Genomic DNA, 15287 nt, shown 5'->3' with positions numbered 1-15287 from the left:
CACACACTCTCTCTCTCTCTCTCTCCCCCCAACACACGCGGTCTTTCTCTCTCTCTCCCCCCACACACACGCGGTCGCTCTCTCTCCCTCCACACACACACACACACAGTCGCTCTCTCTCCCTCCACAGACACACACACGCGGTCGCGCTCTCTCTCTCCCCCTCCACACACACACGCAGTCTCTCTCTCTCTCTCCCCCTCTATTGCAGAAAATACAGAGGCATGGGATTGAGGGTGATTTAGCGGTTTGGATCAGAAATTGGCTAGCTGTAAGAAGACAGAGGGTGGTGGTTGATGGGAAATGTTCATCCTGGAGTTCAGTTACTAGTGGTGTACCTCAAGGATCTGTTTTGGGGCCACTGCTGTTTGTCATTTTTATAAGTGACCTGGATGAGGGCGTAGAAGGATGGGTTAGTAAATTTGCGGATGACACCAAAGTTGGTGGAGTTGTGGATAGTGCGGAAGGATGTTGCAGGTTACAGAGGGACATAGATAAGCTGCAGAGCTGGGCTGAGAGGTGGCAAATGGAGTTTAATGAGGAAAAGTGTGAGGTGATTCACTTTGGAAGGAGTAACAGGAATACAGAGTACTGGGCTAATGGTAAGATTCTTGGTAGTGTGGATGAGCAGAAGGATCTCGGTGTCCATGTGCATAGATCACTGAAAGTTGCCACCCAGGTTGATAGCGTTGTTAAGAAGGCGTACGGTATGTTAGGTTTTATTGGTAGAGGGATTGAGTTTTGGAGCCATGAGGTCATGTTGCAGCTGTACAAAACTCTGGTGCGGCCACACATGGAGTATTGCGTACAGTTCTGGTCACCGCATTATAGGAAGGATGTGGAAGCATTGGAAAGGGTGCAGAGGAGATTTACCAGGATGTTGCCTGGTATGGAGGGAAGGTCTTATGAGGAAAGGCTGAGGGACTTGAGGCTGTTTTCGTTAGAGAGAAGAAGGTTAAGAGGTGACTTGATAGAGACATACAAGATGATCAGAGGATTAGATAGGGTGGACAGTGGGAGCCTTTTTCCTCGGATGGTGATGGCTAGCACGAGGGGACATAGCTTTAAATTGAGGGGTGATAGATATAGGACAGATGTCAGAGGTAGGTTCTTTACTCAGAGGGTAGTAAGGGCGTGGAATGCCCTGCCTGCAAAAATAGTAGACTCGCCCACTTTAAGGGCATTTAAATGGTCATTGGATAAACATATGGATGATAATGGAATAGTTTAGGTTAGATGGGCTTCAGATTGGTTTCACAGGTCGGCGCAACATCGAGGGCCGAAGGGCCTGTACTGCGCTGTAATGTTCTATGTTCTATGTTCCACACACACACACGCAGTCTCTCTCTCTCCCTCCACACACACACACGTGAATCGATGGGGTGACTGTACTTGCAGACACATTTTATTTTGTTCAAAAAGTACACAATTTATAGACAGTCAGTCAATGTGGCGTTTTGTAAAGTCCTACTTTAGATATAAAACCAGTCTGACTCTAAACCAAAACATAAACAGAGTCTGAACAAGGCCTCATTCCTAACATGCATTGTCTGACCTAAAATGTCACCTGTTCTTTACAATGATAAAACATTTAGTTCTTTCAGGGCAGAGACTTGAAAAGAATTCAGGGATTTATATATGTATATATTGATTAATTAAAACATACTAACTGCTTAAAGATTTAACAGCATCTTAGATTTGTTTAGTACATCCTCATCAGTGGAGCGACCCTTTGGTCTTTTACTTATAAATTCTGTGTCTGATACTACCTCTCTCACTAATACCTGAAGAACACCTGAAGAAGCAGTAATGCTCTGAAAACTCGTGTTTTCAAATAAACCTGTTGGACTATAACCTGGTGTCATGTGATTTCTGGCCTTGTCCACCCCAGTCCAACACCGGCACCTCCACATCATTTTCTCCTACTTATGGTCCCCATTATCAGCTTTTTCTTCTCCACAAATACTGTCAGATCTGCTGAATTCCACCATTAATTTCTGTTTTTATTTCAGATCTCCAGTGTCTGCAGTTATTTGTTTTATTTTTGTGTGGAATAAATATCCTGCTCACAAGCAATCTTGACCATGTCACTGGTCATTGCAAATTGGAAAAAAGTCATCTTTGAAGCAGAAGTGGTCACCAGTGACCTTAAAGATGGCACTTGTGGGCCAAGAAGACAAAAAGAGAATCCAAAATCTCTCAGGCTACATAAGGGCACAGGGAAGATTTCCCTTCATCTTAAACTATTATTTTTGCCAACACGCTATTATATACAATGTTGCATTTCTTGGGTCATGTAGTGGATTGACACTGATATGGTATCTGTAACCATACATTTCTTACAATCTCCTGCTCTATTTGCACAACACTGTTCATCTGAAAAAGATTACCACGTCAAAGGTCCATTTTTTAAAAAAAAATTAATTGACAGGATGAGGGTATCACTAGCTAGGTCAGTATTCATTGCCCAGTTGACAGTCAACCACATTGCTGAGAGTCTGGATTCACATGTAGGCAGTTTCTTTCTGTAAAGGTCATTAGTGAGCCCGATGGGTTTTTCCTGACAATTGACAATGGCTTCATGGTCATCATTAGACTTTTAATTCCAGATTTTCATTTAATTCAAATTCCACCATTTACTGTGGTGGATGTGCAAACTTGGGTCTCACCTTCAGCTGAGTTTCTGGATTAATAGTCTAGCGATAACACCACTGGTCCATTGTCTCCCCTTAGAGGCATTCTATGGCTCTCCTTGTCAGAGTCCTTAATGGCCCACTGCATGGAAGAATGTGTAAAAATACGAAAGTTTGGATGCCTCGCAAGGACAGATAGTGGGAGACAAGGGCTACCATCTGCAACCATTGCTGATGACCCTGCTACGCAACCCCCCGATTGAGGCCAAAAGTAGGTACATTGCAGCCCTTTCTTCACTAGGGATTTATGGTGCTGAATTATGGTGCTAGGGATTTCAGGCTTGCTGAAAAGTATGTTCTGATGCTTGGTATAGTCTGAGGGTCTTTGCAATACACTCCAAACAGAGGGAGTCACATATTCCTTGAGCATTGCGCTTTGCACAACTGGAGAGGGCAAAGAATCGGGAGAGTGACAGCGGTCTTCCACAGAGAATGAAGACGACCTTGAGCAGGAGGAACATCAACTTCAGTACGACAGAGTGCTGCAGCATCAGATGCAACAAGTCAGACTAGGCTTACTTGATGCATGGTTCCAATAAACGTGAGCTGGATGTAACGATCCCTCATTGATTGTAAATTTGTTGCTGCTTAAAGGATAAGTAGTTCCTGCCTGTTCCCAGAAGCAAAGGCAGCTTCTGTTTGTTTCTTTCAACAACATTTCTGAGAAAGGGTCACTGGACCTAAAACATTAACTCTAACTTCTCTCCACAGACTTGCTGAGCTTTTCCAGCAAATTCTGTTTTTTATTTCTGATTTCCAGCATCTGCGGTTCTTTCGGTTTTTATTCTGTTTGTTTTTTCTTTACTTTTGCTGTTGCTGAATAAGAGTGAAGGTTTTCGACTGTTTGAAAGATTTTCCAGGATGGGAAGGGCCACATTGAACAGTAAGATGTGAGGCTACAGTGAGCACTGGGGCAAGAGTAGCATTCATTCAGACAGGCTTTGAAGATGGAATGATGCCAAGGACAGGTAACCTGTGTAGCTTGGTTTTTAAACAGCAATATATTTACAAAGGTGTATTTGTAGTTGCAATGAAGAGCCACCTACATGCTCTGACAATTGTTCCTTTTTGATCTACACAGATTATTTGAGAACAGTAAATATGGTGATTTGAAGACAGAGCTAATTAGAGATTTCACAGTTATAGCTGTTGCTGATAAGACTTTGTCAGAATTATTAAAGATAAAAGAAGACCTCACTTTGGAGAAAACCAATTAATTGACAAGACAAGCAGAGATTTGGAAGTAAAACAAATGAATCCTTAGAGGACTGGAAAAGCCTCAGCACAGGAAATCTACGGAATCTACTCATTTCCTTAAGAACAAGGCAGTGAAAGAAACACAGGAAAAGAAGAAACAGCTGGGAGGACAAATGCAAGATGTCAGAAGACACTGCCAATATCGTGGCATCAAAAATAGGTAATTTCTTTAGAAGATGTGTAAAAGCAGAACACTGACACTGAAAAACCACAAAGATAAAGTTTACTCATAAAAAGCTATCAACAAAACAGAACAACCTCCTGTGATAATAACATACTAATTAGTACAAAGACATGGAGTGGGGCAGATACCATATATAGGTTCAAAAGGGTTAATAACTGGAAGAGTGAAATTAGCAGGTCCACTTGCTGTGATGATGTCTCTCAGAGTCAGGGGAGAAACATAGGAGGTTTCCAGCATAAGTATCAATATTGACAAACATATTCCTGTGATCTGTATATACTTTACAGCCGTGCAATAAACTGCCTACTGTTTACTTTATCTTTGAAGATCTTGAACTGACTTCAGAGTTGAACATTCAGTAATGGCTTTTGAGTTTTGCGGATCTGCCACTATGTCCTTACCATTGGCAATGAGTCTGAGGGAAAGAATACACAGCATGGAAAATTCACATCTTCAAGGTTTCTTCCTGTAAACAATTAAAAGCTGCTCAATCAAAATTGTGGATTTCCCTCAATCTACAACAAATCACAACACAGCCTGCTCAGGATTTTGAATACTTCAATCAAATCTACTCTGACCCTTCTTTTCTTCAGTTAAAACAGTCTAAACTTCTCCAATCTGTCTTCAAAACTGGAGTTCCTCGACCCTGGATCCATTCTTGCAAAATATGTCTGCACTCTGTCCAATGTTTTTGCATCCTTCCTCAAAATGTGGTGTCTCAAAATGGTTGCAGTGGTCCACTGAGGCTAAACTATCGCCTTACAAATGTTCAAAACAATCTTCTTGCTCTGGTACTTTAAGCTTCTATTCATAGAGCCCAGGATACTGTTTGTTTTATTAACTGCTCTCTCAACCTTATCCTTGCCAATTTCAATCACTTCTCTCTCACCTCCTTTAGAGCTGTGCCTTTTTTTTCAAAATTGTCTCACCATATTCTCCCTAGTAAAATAAATCACTTTGCATTTCTCAACATTGAGCATCATCAGCCATCTGTCTGCCTATTACACCAACTTGCCTTTACTCTTTTAGGTTCTACATTAGCCTCCTCAAGGTGTACAATGCTTCCAATTTTTGCATCTTCTGCAACCTTTGAAATTATGCCCTGTACACCAAGATCTAGGCCATATAAACTTGGGCCTATGATTACTAATCCAGTGACATTACCAGTACATCACCATCCCTTCCCTGATGTCTTGGCTTGTGAAGAATAACCATTTGATAAAGTCATTCGTGATTTTTTTAATGCCTAAATTAAATCTCTGTAACCTTCTCTGTGAAGAACAAGTCCAACATCTCATCTCCCTCATCATTGGTGCCATTTAAAACTAAAAAATTCTTCACAACTTCTCCAAATTCTTGATGTGCTTTTAAAACTGTAGTTGCTGGAAAACAACACAATATTGTAGCTGAAACTTAACTATTGATTTATAGAGGTTAAGCATAGCTTCCTTAGCTTCCGTACGCTATGCTTCCATTTATAAAGCCAAGAATCCTGTATACCTTTTATTTGAAAAAAAAAGCTCTTCTCAATATGTCCTGGCACATAGATCCTCTGTTCCAGCATCCCTCTTCAAAATTGTTTCAGGTAGTTTATATTGCTTCCTGTCATTCTTCTTTCCAAAATGCATTATTTCGTACTTTGCTGCATTAACTTTCATCTGCCATTTGCTGCCCGTTTCACCACTGTTTATGTCCTTCTGAAATCTGTTACTGTCCTCTTCACTTTACTACTGCTCATACATTGTCATTTGCAAACTTTGTAATTATGGCCTGCATTCCAGAGTCCAGTTCATTAACATATTGAAAAATAGCAATGATCGTAATATTGACCTCTGGGAGACATTACTGTACACCTTCCTTCCACTGAAGGACATTCACACTTTTTGCCCCATTGGCCAATTCTAGCTCTTTGATTTCACAAACTTCAATTTTGCTGACAAGTTAATTATGTGGCACTTTATTATCTTCTTATTTGGCAGTGCCTCGGGATTGTGGATGATTCGCTGGCACACCAGGTCTCTAGGTTTTGAGATTACTGGTACGTCCAAAGTAGGATCTGCAGACTGCCACATATGGGGTAGGTTCTACTTGAAGAGTTTGACAGTTGATGTTTGAGGGTTTGTGCATTCTCTCCGACATCTCGACTTTGTCTCTGTGCATTCCAGATGAATTCTCATAATTCATTCAATGCCTTTCTGAATGAAAATGGAGAAGATTCATCACTCAAACTAGGGACTTCTAACAGTAGTCAAGAACATTTGGTCACTTCTAGGACATTTTGAGGCACTTCCATTATCGCCCAAAACATTTTCGCTGTTTTGCAGGGAGGCTTCTGGTAATTAAAAAAAAAAATTATTTGTGGGATGTCCGGCCAGCATTTTATTGCCCGTCCCTAGTTGGCCTTGAGAAGATGGTGGTGAGCTGCCTTCTTGAACCGCTGCATTCGACTTGCTGTGGGTTGACCCACAATGCCATTAGGGAGGGAATTCCAGGATTTTGACCCAGCGACAGTGAAAAAGCTTTGATACATTTCCAAGGTTAGGATGGTGAGTGGTTTGGAGGTGGTGGAGTTCCCATACATTTGCTGCCCTCATCCTTCTAGATGGAAGCGGTCGTGGGTTTGGAAGGGACTGTCTGATGATCTTTAGTGAATTTCTGCAGAGCATCTTGTAGATAGTGAACACTGCTTTTACTGAGCATCAGTGGTGGAGGGAGTGGATGCTTATGATGTAGTGCCAATCAAGCAGGCTATTTTGTCCTGGATGGTGTCAAGTTGCTTGAGTGTTGTTCATGCTGCACTCATCCAGGCAAGTGGGGAGTATTCCATCACACTCCTGACTTTGCCTTGTAGATGGTGGACAGGCTTTGAGGAGTCAAGAGGTGACTTACTCACCAAAGCATTCCTAGTTTCTGACCTACTCTTGTAGCCACTGTGTTTATGTGGTGAGTCCAGTTGAGTTTCTGGTCAATGATAGCACCCAGGATGTTGATAGTGGGAGATTCAGTGATGGTAACACCATTGAATGTCAAGGGGTGGTGGTTAGATGGTCTCTTATTGGTGGTGGTCATAGCCTGGCATTTGTGTGGCACAAATGTCACTTGCCACTTGTCAGCCCAAGCCTGGATATTGTCCAGATCTTGTTTCATTTGAACATGGACTGCTTCAGTATCTGAGGAGTCACGAATGGTGCTGAACATTGTGCGATCATCAGCCAACATCCCCATTTCTGACCTTATGATGGAGGGAAGGTCATTGATGAAGCAGCTGAAGATGGTTGGGCCGAGGACACTGCCCTGAGGAACTCCTGCAGAGATATCCTGGAGCTGAGATTACTTACCTCCAACAACCACGACCACCTTCCTGTGTGCCAGATATGGCCCCAACCACTCGAGAGTTTGCCCCTGATACCCATTGATTCCAGTTTTACTATGGCTCCTGGATGCCGCACTTGGTCAAATACAGCCTTGATATCAAGGGCTGTCATTTTCATCTCACTCTGGAATTCAGCTGTAGGGAGTCTTCTCCTGTGACAAAGTTCAGAGTGGAACATTTGGTTTGGGTGTCTGGTGTCAGGCATATATGAGTGTCATGTCACCCCACAGGGAAGGTGGTTTTCAGTGATTATTACCTCAAACATATCAGCTTGGGAGAGGACATTGCTATTGAGCGTCTTTCTTGTCACCAGATTTGGACAATCTTGTGAAGTCATCATTGATGGTACCTCTCTAGTGCTTTGAGGTGACTACTGTAAATTGTCTAATCCTCCCGAGTTTACAGGAACATGAGAATCATTGCTGCCTGGTAAGCCAAGACTTGGTCTTCAGTTTGAGATCCTGATCCTTGAATGCTCCTTTCAGCTAAAGGCTGAAAGGGAACATTGGAGGTGAAGAGTAATTTTGTTTTCTATGTCTGCATTCATCTAGAGGAGACTCTCAAGATGTAATATCATCCAAACATTCCATAATCTAACCACTGATGTTAAAGAATTGGGGGAGGTGTTGTGCTGTAGGAGTGGATTATAAGAGGACCTAGATTTTTGGCTCATTGTTTCATGCCTTATGAAAAGAGTTAACAATGACCTGGATCTCATTTTCTGAATAAATGCTCACACAAGTGTCATTTGCATACTGGAGCTAAATCAAAATCCTTTAAAACAAAGAGTCCATAAACATAATATCAATCATACTGCCCTCATCAACCATTTCCCTTAGTATGTTGAAGAACTGAAATTACTCAAAGAGAATTTACATTTAATACATTTATGCTGGTTGCAATTGTTTAACTTGTCTCTTTCCAAGTACCGATTGATTTTGTCCCAGATCATTGTTTAGTTTATCCACCATGAATATTAGTCTAAATGGCCTGTTATATCTGTTTTATTTTCTCTCAACTCTCTTTTCAACAGGACTGTAACAGTTGTAACTCTGGCATTAAGACCATATTGAAGGATGATTAGAAATGTTGGTCAGAGCCTCTGCTATTTAACCAGGTATGAATAAAGCTAATAGGAATGTGTAACACATGCTGACCTTACGAGAGATAACCATCTCTCATGAATGAATAAAACAATGCACTGGGGCCTGGTTTGCCTGTAAAATAGGGCTATCTATGCATTATAAAAAGCAATGCAATATCCTTTTGCTAAATTATAGGTTTTTGCCAATTTATGGATATAATTTCTAATTAAATAGATAACAGAAGCTGGGGAGGAGGGGGTTGGGTACAGATCCATTTTGAGGTTATTCTCCAGCATTAATCATGAACTTATGTATTTTCTCTTCCTACAGAAAACTATGTTACATATAAATAAGTACACCACAGATATTGTATTTGATTGATGGATATCTGACGTGCAATAGAAATGAAGAATGTAAAGCTTTGATTAAATTACAAAGATTCCATTGGCATATTCACAGAAAGTCAGATGTGCTATTCGTAAAGAAAGGAACATTGAAATATATAAACACTATTAGTTGTAAGCGCAGGTGTTTCCTTTTTAAACTACAAAGGTCTAATAAATAAAATTGTGCAGCTCATAGTCAACTAAAGGGCTATCATGTTTTCTTTTATTGCAGACCTTTATTGTACAATCCCAATTTCTATCCTAGTTTCTTCATTTATGGTACAAATAGTTCTGCTATAACGTATGTTTCGTTATTGTGAATTGGCGGTAACGCGATTGATGAATAATGGACCTTGTTTGGATAACATGAACTTTCTGCTGTACAGGTATAGCAATTTCCCTATAACGTGATTTTCTATGGCACAAGGTCACACAAGAATGCAAATATCGCGTTACAGGAGAACTACCTGTACAAGGGAAGGTGGGCAGGAAGAGTTTGAGAAATTTGCTTGAGAGATTAAGCTATCATTTACATATGGGCATTTAAAAAGTATTATACAGGAAATGCATGCTCACATTTTCACAAGAAGAAAATACAAGTATCTATAAACACACAGTAGACATATTATACTATTATCTATAATAAAAATCACATGTTCATGCAATTCATATTAAACTTTTCATTATAAATTTCTAGAGTGTCTCCAATGAGGGATAGCTATAATTGCCGAGGGACAGGTTTATGTAAGTAGTTACTATTTTCAACGTGGATCTCAAAATTTCTTTTGAAAATATAAATACAAGAAAAACATATTGTATTTGCCTTCTCTGCCTGGTTCACTTCAGAGCTATACAGAGAGTTGGGAGAAAGGGGACATTTTCAGGTTGTCAATCATGTCTAGTGGCGTGCCAGAAAGATCATTTGGGGGCCACAATTATTTGGAATATATATTGATAATTTGGATGATGGGAGCAAATGTGCTATCATCAAGGCTGCAGATGACACAAAAATAGGTGGGAAGTAGTGAGGGTCAAAGAACCTACAGAGGGATGTAGACATTTACGTGAGCGAGTAAAAAATTGACACTCGGAATATTATGTCGGAAAAAATGAGATTATGCACTTTGGTAAGAAGAATAGATGAGCAGAATATTATTTAAATAAAGAAAAACTGTAGAAAGCTGCAGCACAGTAGGATCTGGGGATCCATGTGCATAAATCACAGAGGGCTAGCATACTACCTGGCATCAGGTCATCGGGAAAGAAAATGGACTGTTGACCTTTATCTCAGAGGGAATAGAGTATAAAAATAGAGAGGTCTTGCTAAAATAGATAATATATGAGATTACTGTGGAATACTGTGAACAGTTTTGTCTCCTCATCTAAGCAAAGATACACTGGCATTGGAGGCAGTCTGGAGAAGGTTCATTCAGATGAATCTGGGTATACAGGGATTTTTTTTTATGAGGAGCAGGTAAGTAGGTTGGGTTTACATTCACTAAGAAGTTGCCCGTTTAGGACAGAGAGGAGAATGATTACCCTCAGAGAGAAAGAAAATCTATCTGTGGAATTCCTTATCACAGGGTGCTATTGAGGCTGGATTGTTAGGTATATTCAAGGCTGAGATAGACAGATTTTTAATCAGAAAGGGAATCAGAGTTATGGGGATAGGGCAGGAAAGTGGAGTTGAGGATCATCAGATCAGTCATGATTTCATTGAATGGCAGAGCAGACTCAATGGACTTAAAGGCATACTTCTGCTCCTACATCTTACAGCTTTATGTATTTACACTATGCAAAACTAATAAGTGCATAGATAATAGGGGGTTTTTGTTTTCTCAGAGAATAGTGAACCTCTGTACAAAGTTGCTGACTTTGTGCTTTGTACTGATGTTTCCACAGAGTGAGCTGGATGAATTCTTGGCTGAAGATATTCTGGGTGAAGAAGGTGTTCAGTATGCTTGCCTTTCTTGGTCAGTGCATAGAGTATAAGAGTTGGGAGGTCATGTTGTAGCTGTACAGGACATCGGTTAGATCACTTTTAGGATACTACATGCAATTCTGGTTTCCCTGCTATAGGAAGGATGTTGTGAAATTTGAAAGAGTTCAAAAAAGATTTACGATGATGTTGCCAGGGTTGGAGGGTTTGAGCTATAGGGAGAGGTTGAATAAGCTGTGTCTATTTTCCCTGGAGCATCGGAGGCTGAGGGGTGACCTTATAGAGGTTTATAAAATCATGACGGTCATGGTTGGGGTAAATAGATAAGGTCTTTTCCCCGGACTGGTGAAGTCCAAAATTACAGGGCATAGGTTTAAGGTGAGAGGAGAAAGATTTAAAAGGGACCTAAAGGGCAACCTTTTCACACAGAGGATGGTGCTTGTATGGAATGAGCTGCCAGAGGAAGTGGTGGAGGCTGGTACAATTACAACATTTAAAAGGCATCTGGATGGGTATATGAATAGGAGGGGTTTAGAGAGATATGGGCTAAATGCTGGCAAATGGGACTAGATTAATTCAGGATATCTTGTCGGCATGGACGAGTTGAACTGAAGGGTCTGTTTCCGTGCTGTGTATCTCTATGACTTGGTGGACCACTTGGTCTTTCCTGCAGTTCATTTTTATATGGTCACATGTACTTAAAACACAAGTAGCAGAAACACTAAAATAATTAGTAAATTTATTTCTGAAGAAAAGTCTAGACCCGAAACGTCAGCTTTCCTGCTCCTCTGATGCTGCTTGGCCTGCTGTGTTCATTCAGCTCTACACCTTGTTATCTCAGATTCTCCAGCATCTGCAGTTCCTACTATCTCTAAAATAATTAGTAAAATTGTTAACTACAATAACACAACCCTCACTTTGCTTCCTTACCTCAACATCTTTTTTGAGTTTTTCAAGGAACATCTTTTTGTTGTTCTCATCAATGCAAATTTTTTGCCCATCATTTATAAAATCATTGTCCTTGTATGTTGGTAGCTCTTTGGCCTGCAACAAAATTTATTGGCAAAGTTATAGTCCAAGAAAGTGGAAGATCATGAAAGTTTCCAATCTATTTATTGATGTAACACTCGATTCACATTACTAGGCCAAATTCAAACAAATCAAAACACAAAATGCTTTCTTAATTTGACAATGAACCAGAGGTGGCGCAATTGTGCTGCTACAAACCATTGACTAACACAGTTGATCAAATGTATCATTCTAAAAATACAGAACACAAAATAATTCGTCTTTTGAGTGGATATCCAAATGCTGCTGAAGTATTGCGAAAAAATGCGCAATATCTTGAAATTGAAGTATATTGAACTTTTGCCTACATGATCCGACACATTTCAAGTTTAAAATAAAGTTGTTTCAATTTGGAACAGTCAGATATCCAAAGGAACCATCTTCTTAACAGGAAATGGCCAGACTTTCTATTTAGTTCTATTTCTTTTTAAAGCAATTCACCTGAAATTGGTGAAACCAATGCAAAAAAAAATGCCAGAGACATTTTCTTCCATTCAGCACAACTCAATTTTCCATTAGTTTCCATGTAAGTTTAAACCATATCACATTTGGTGCCAGCCCCAACAGCCTGTGCCCCCAAACTGAATTCATCCCTATTGGATGTTTCTTGCAATTGCTGTTTACAGGCCTCTAAGGAGGGTCTTAAAATCAAACTTCTTTAGGACTGCAAGAACACTTAACATGAGTATATCAAAAGACTTTGAATATGCTTTTGTTAACTAACTAAGGAACTGACTAATATACAGTAGCAAAACCAGCAAAAAAATCATCTTCAATTACTTAAATCGGGTTACTGTTGGGGGCTACGGTTTTTTGTGATAACTATTTTCAACAGTACTGATAACGTTTCAAATTATTTCTTTAAAAAAAAATTCAGTTCCAAAATTACATCCATAAATGACCGCACTATTTAAAAAAATGGTATACTCCCCTTTAGCAATAAACAAATAAGGCTGGCAAGAAACTCAAGGGAAAAAAGACCTTCTCAAAACCAGCATCATGTTGCTCAGAGTTTGCACCTGGACCACAGTTGCACCAAAATGGGAAACTCTACCATGATCTACACAAACATGGCTTCATCCACTCCAAGTCATAACTCTGTACTGCTCAATATTTACAAAATTGAAGCTGCAGTATCCTGGTTGGTTCTGGACGGAATCCACATGCTGCTGGTTAGTGAGGCTGTACTCACTATAATTCAACCTCACCATTTTATTCAACTTTCTCTCTGGTGTCTATGTCATTTCTAAGAATGGAATCTCCCACCCTTTCATTCATCCAATCTGATCTGGGGGCATGGATCTGAATCCTCTTGTGGCATTTAATAAATAAAATCTGGAATTGAAGCCTAGTCTCAGTCATGGTAACCACGAAACCTGCAAACGGCCATCTGCTTCACTGATGCCCTTTTAGGAAGAACATCTGCTGTCTTTACCTGGTTTGCTCTACGTGTGAGTCCAGACCCACAGCAGTGTGATTGACCCTCTAAAATGGCTTGGTAAGCCACTCAAGTCAAAGGCAATTAGAGGCAGCCAACTAATGCTGGCTTTACCAGTGAAATAAAATAATGTAAACCCTGGAATTTTATCCTCTTGTGCCCCAACTCATTCGCTCTATTGCTGCCAAAGCCCCATTTGTGTTTGTAACCATAGGAAATTAACTTTTCAAATTGTCCCACACTAATTTTCCTGTGCCCTAATTTCCTGTCCCACACTAATTTTTCTGTGTAAACCAGCTAATCAAAAACTCCCGAGCCTATTCCTACATTAGGTTCCACACAGCCATCAGCCTTGTTCTCATCATTGTTCCAAGCCCTCGGATCCTCACCCCTGTCTAGTCAACATCAAGATCCCTGGGCCGCTCTCATAAATGCAGTCTGTGGCCTGCTTAACAACATCCCACTAGCTATCAACCTGCCGTCAAAGTTACAGGGTTGGGGGGAGGTATTAGAGGTACCCAGTGGCCCAGCCTTTGGGTCCATGTGTGAACAGTTCATAGCCACTTAGGGACACCACCAGCACTACTTTGCCTGTAGCAAGCAAAACCTTATGTCAAACAGGTAGCCTAGCTTTTACTGATATTTTAAATTGATGGGATGGGCAAGAGGATTAACTCAACTTAAAAAATCATTAAACAACATCTTGCCTATGTTCTTGGTTTAAAGATAAAAATAAAATGAATTGCTACCTTATGGCATAGTCAAGGTTTAACACGACCATATTAAGTAATGCCAATAAGGTACTTTATATAAAAAGAAAAACAGCCACTAGCACAGACAAGCTAGTGTGTATTGGTCCCCAGCCTGGATAGATGGGGAGGGCTCATGACAGGAGTAGCGTCTGGATGTAAAAAAACCGACCAAATCCATGCAGATATGAAGGTGTGAATAAACAGCATTGTGGTGAGTGATACCAAGTAACATGGGAAAACAAAAGAAAAAAAGTATTTCAAAAACACAAGCAAACATCTTGTACAAATGAGCTTTGTGATGACCAGTCAACCAAACAAAGCAAAATAAATGAACTAAAATGGAAACTTTACATTAAAAAACTTTACAGGTTACTTACAGGTCTGTAATTTTCTACTCTATTTCACCATGTACACTTACTGCATTTGCTGCAGCATCTTATTTAAGTGCTGAATAGCAGCGTAATCCTAAGTTCAAAGACAATTCTACTTTTACTATCAGTTAACATCAAGAAACGTTTTATTCTGACATATCACCAGCTTTTCAGATATAAAATCTAATTTTAAACTAAATTACAAAAGGACATTTAGTAGTGCAAACCTGCTTCATTTAATTAATAAATACATCTTCTAACCAATGTTATACAATTTTAAAGAGGGGTTTAATTTACATATGGTAAAACCTAATCAATATAACGCAGGCAAATGGCAAAATCATTGTGCCTTGAAGAAAACACAATTCAACTTCATACGTTCTGTATAATTGTATTTCTGAAATATCAAGTAATCATAGTTAAAAGTAACTAACATTTTCATGAATATATAGAGACCCATTAAAAACTACAATTTCCAAAAATTGTGAATGTCAAAATATTAACACTGTTCAGAAAAAATTAAACTATCAAAGTAATAGCACTAGCCAAGTAAGTCATTTTTTAAAAATTCAGTATCCCCTCCCTACAGTCTGCATTTTTCTGAGGTGAGTAAAAGAAGAATGAATTCTCTTTGCATGATTCCAATATTTCTTTTCTGGATGTACAGCCAGTGGGCAAAAGCAACAATAACAGATGTCCAGTAAAGTTTAGGCAGCATCAGAGGAGCAGGAAAGCTGATGT

At 39.8% G+C, this 15287-nt stretch overlaps 1 protein-coding gene across 5 annotated transcripts in view; it reads right to left on the bottom strand.

The window, feature by feature from the left end:
* Positions 1-15287, bottom strand: part of pip4k2aa (phosphatidylinositol-5-phosphate 4-kinase, type II, alpha a) — a 266770-nt gene that overhangs the window by 18545 nt on the left and 232938 nt on the right. For all 5 annotated transcript variants that reach the window (XM_048609441.1, XM_048609437.1, XM_048609448.1 and 2 more), the window contains one exon: positions 11848-11961. In XM_048609441.1, the coding sequence (XP_048465398.1) occupies positions 11848-11961 (114 nt within the window). The remainder of the gene's footprint in view (positions 1-11847; positions 11962-15287) is intronic.

Source organism: Rhincodon typus, chromosome 2, assembly GCF_021869965.1.
Source record: "Rhincodon typus isolate 14 chromosome 2, sRhiTyp1.1, whole genome shotgun sequence".
In the NCBI taxonomy this organism is placed as follows: Eukaryota; Metazoa; Chordata; class Chondrichthyes; order Orectolobiformes; family Rhincodontidae; genus Rhincodon; species Rhincodon typus.
The sequence above is the reverse complement of the archived record's forward strand: the minus strand, read 5'-3'. Positions and strand labels throughout refer to the sequence as shown.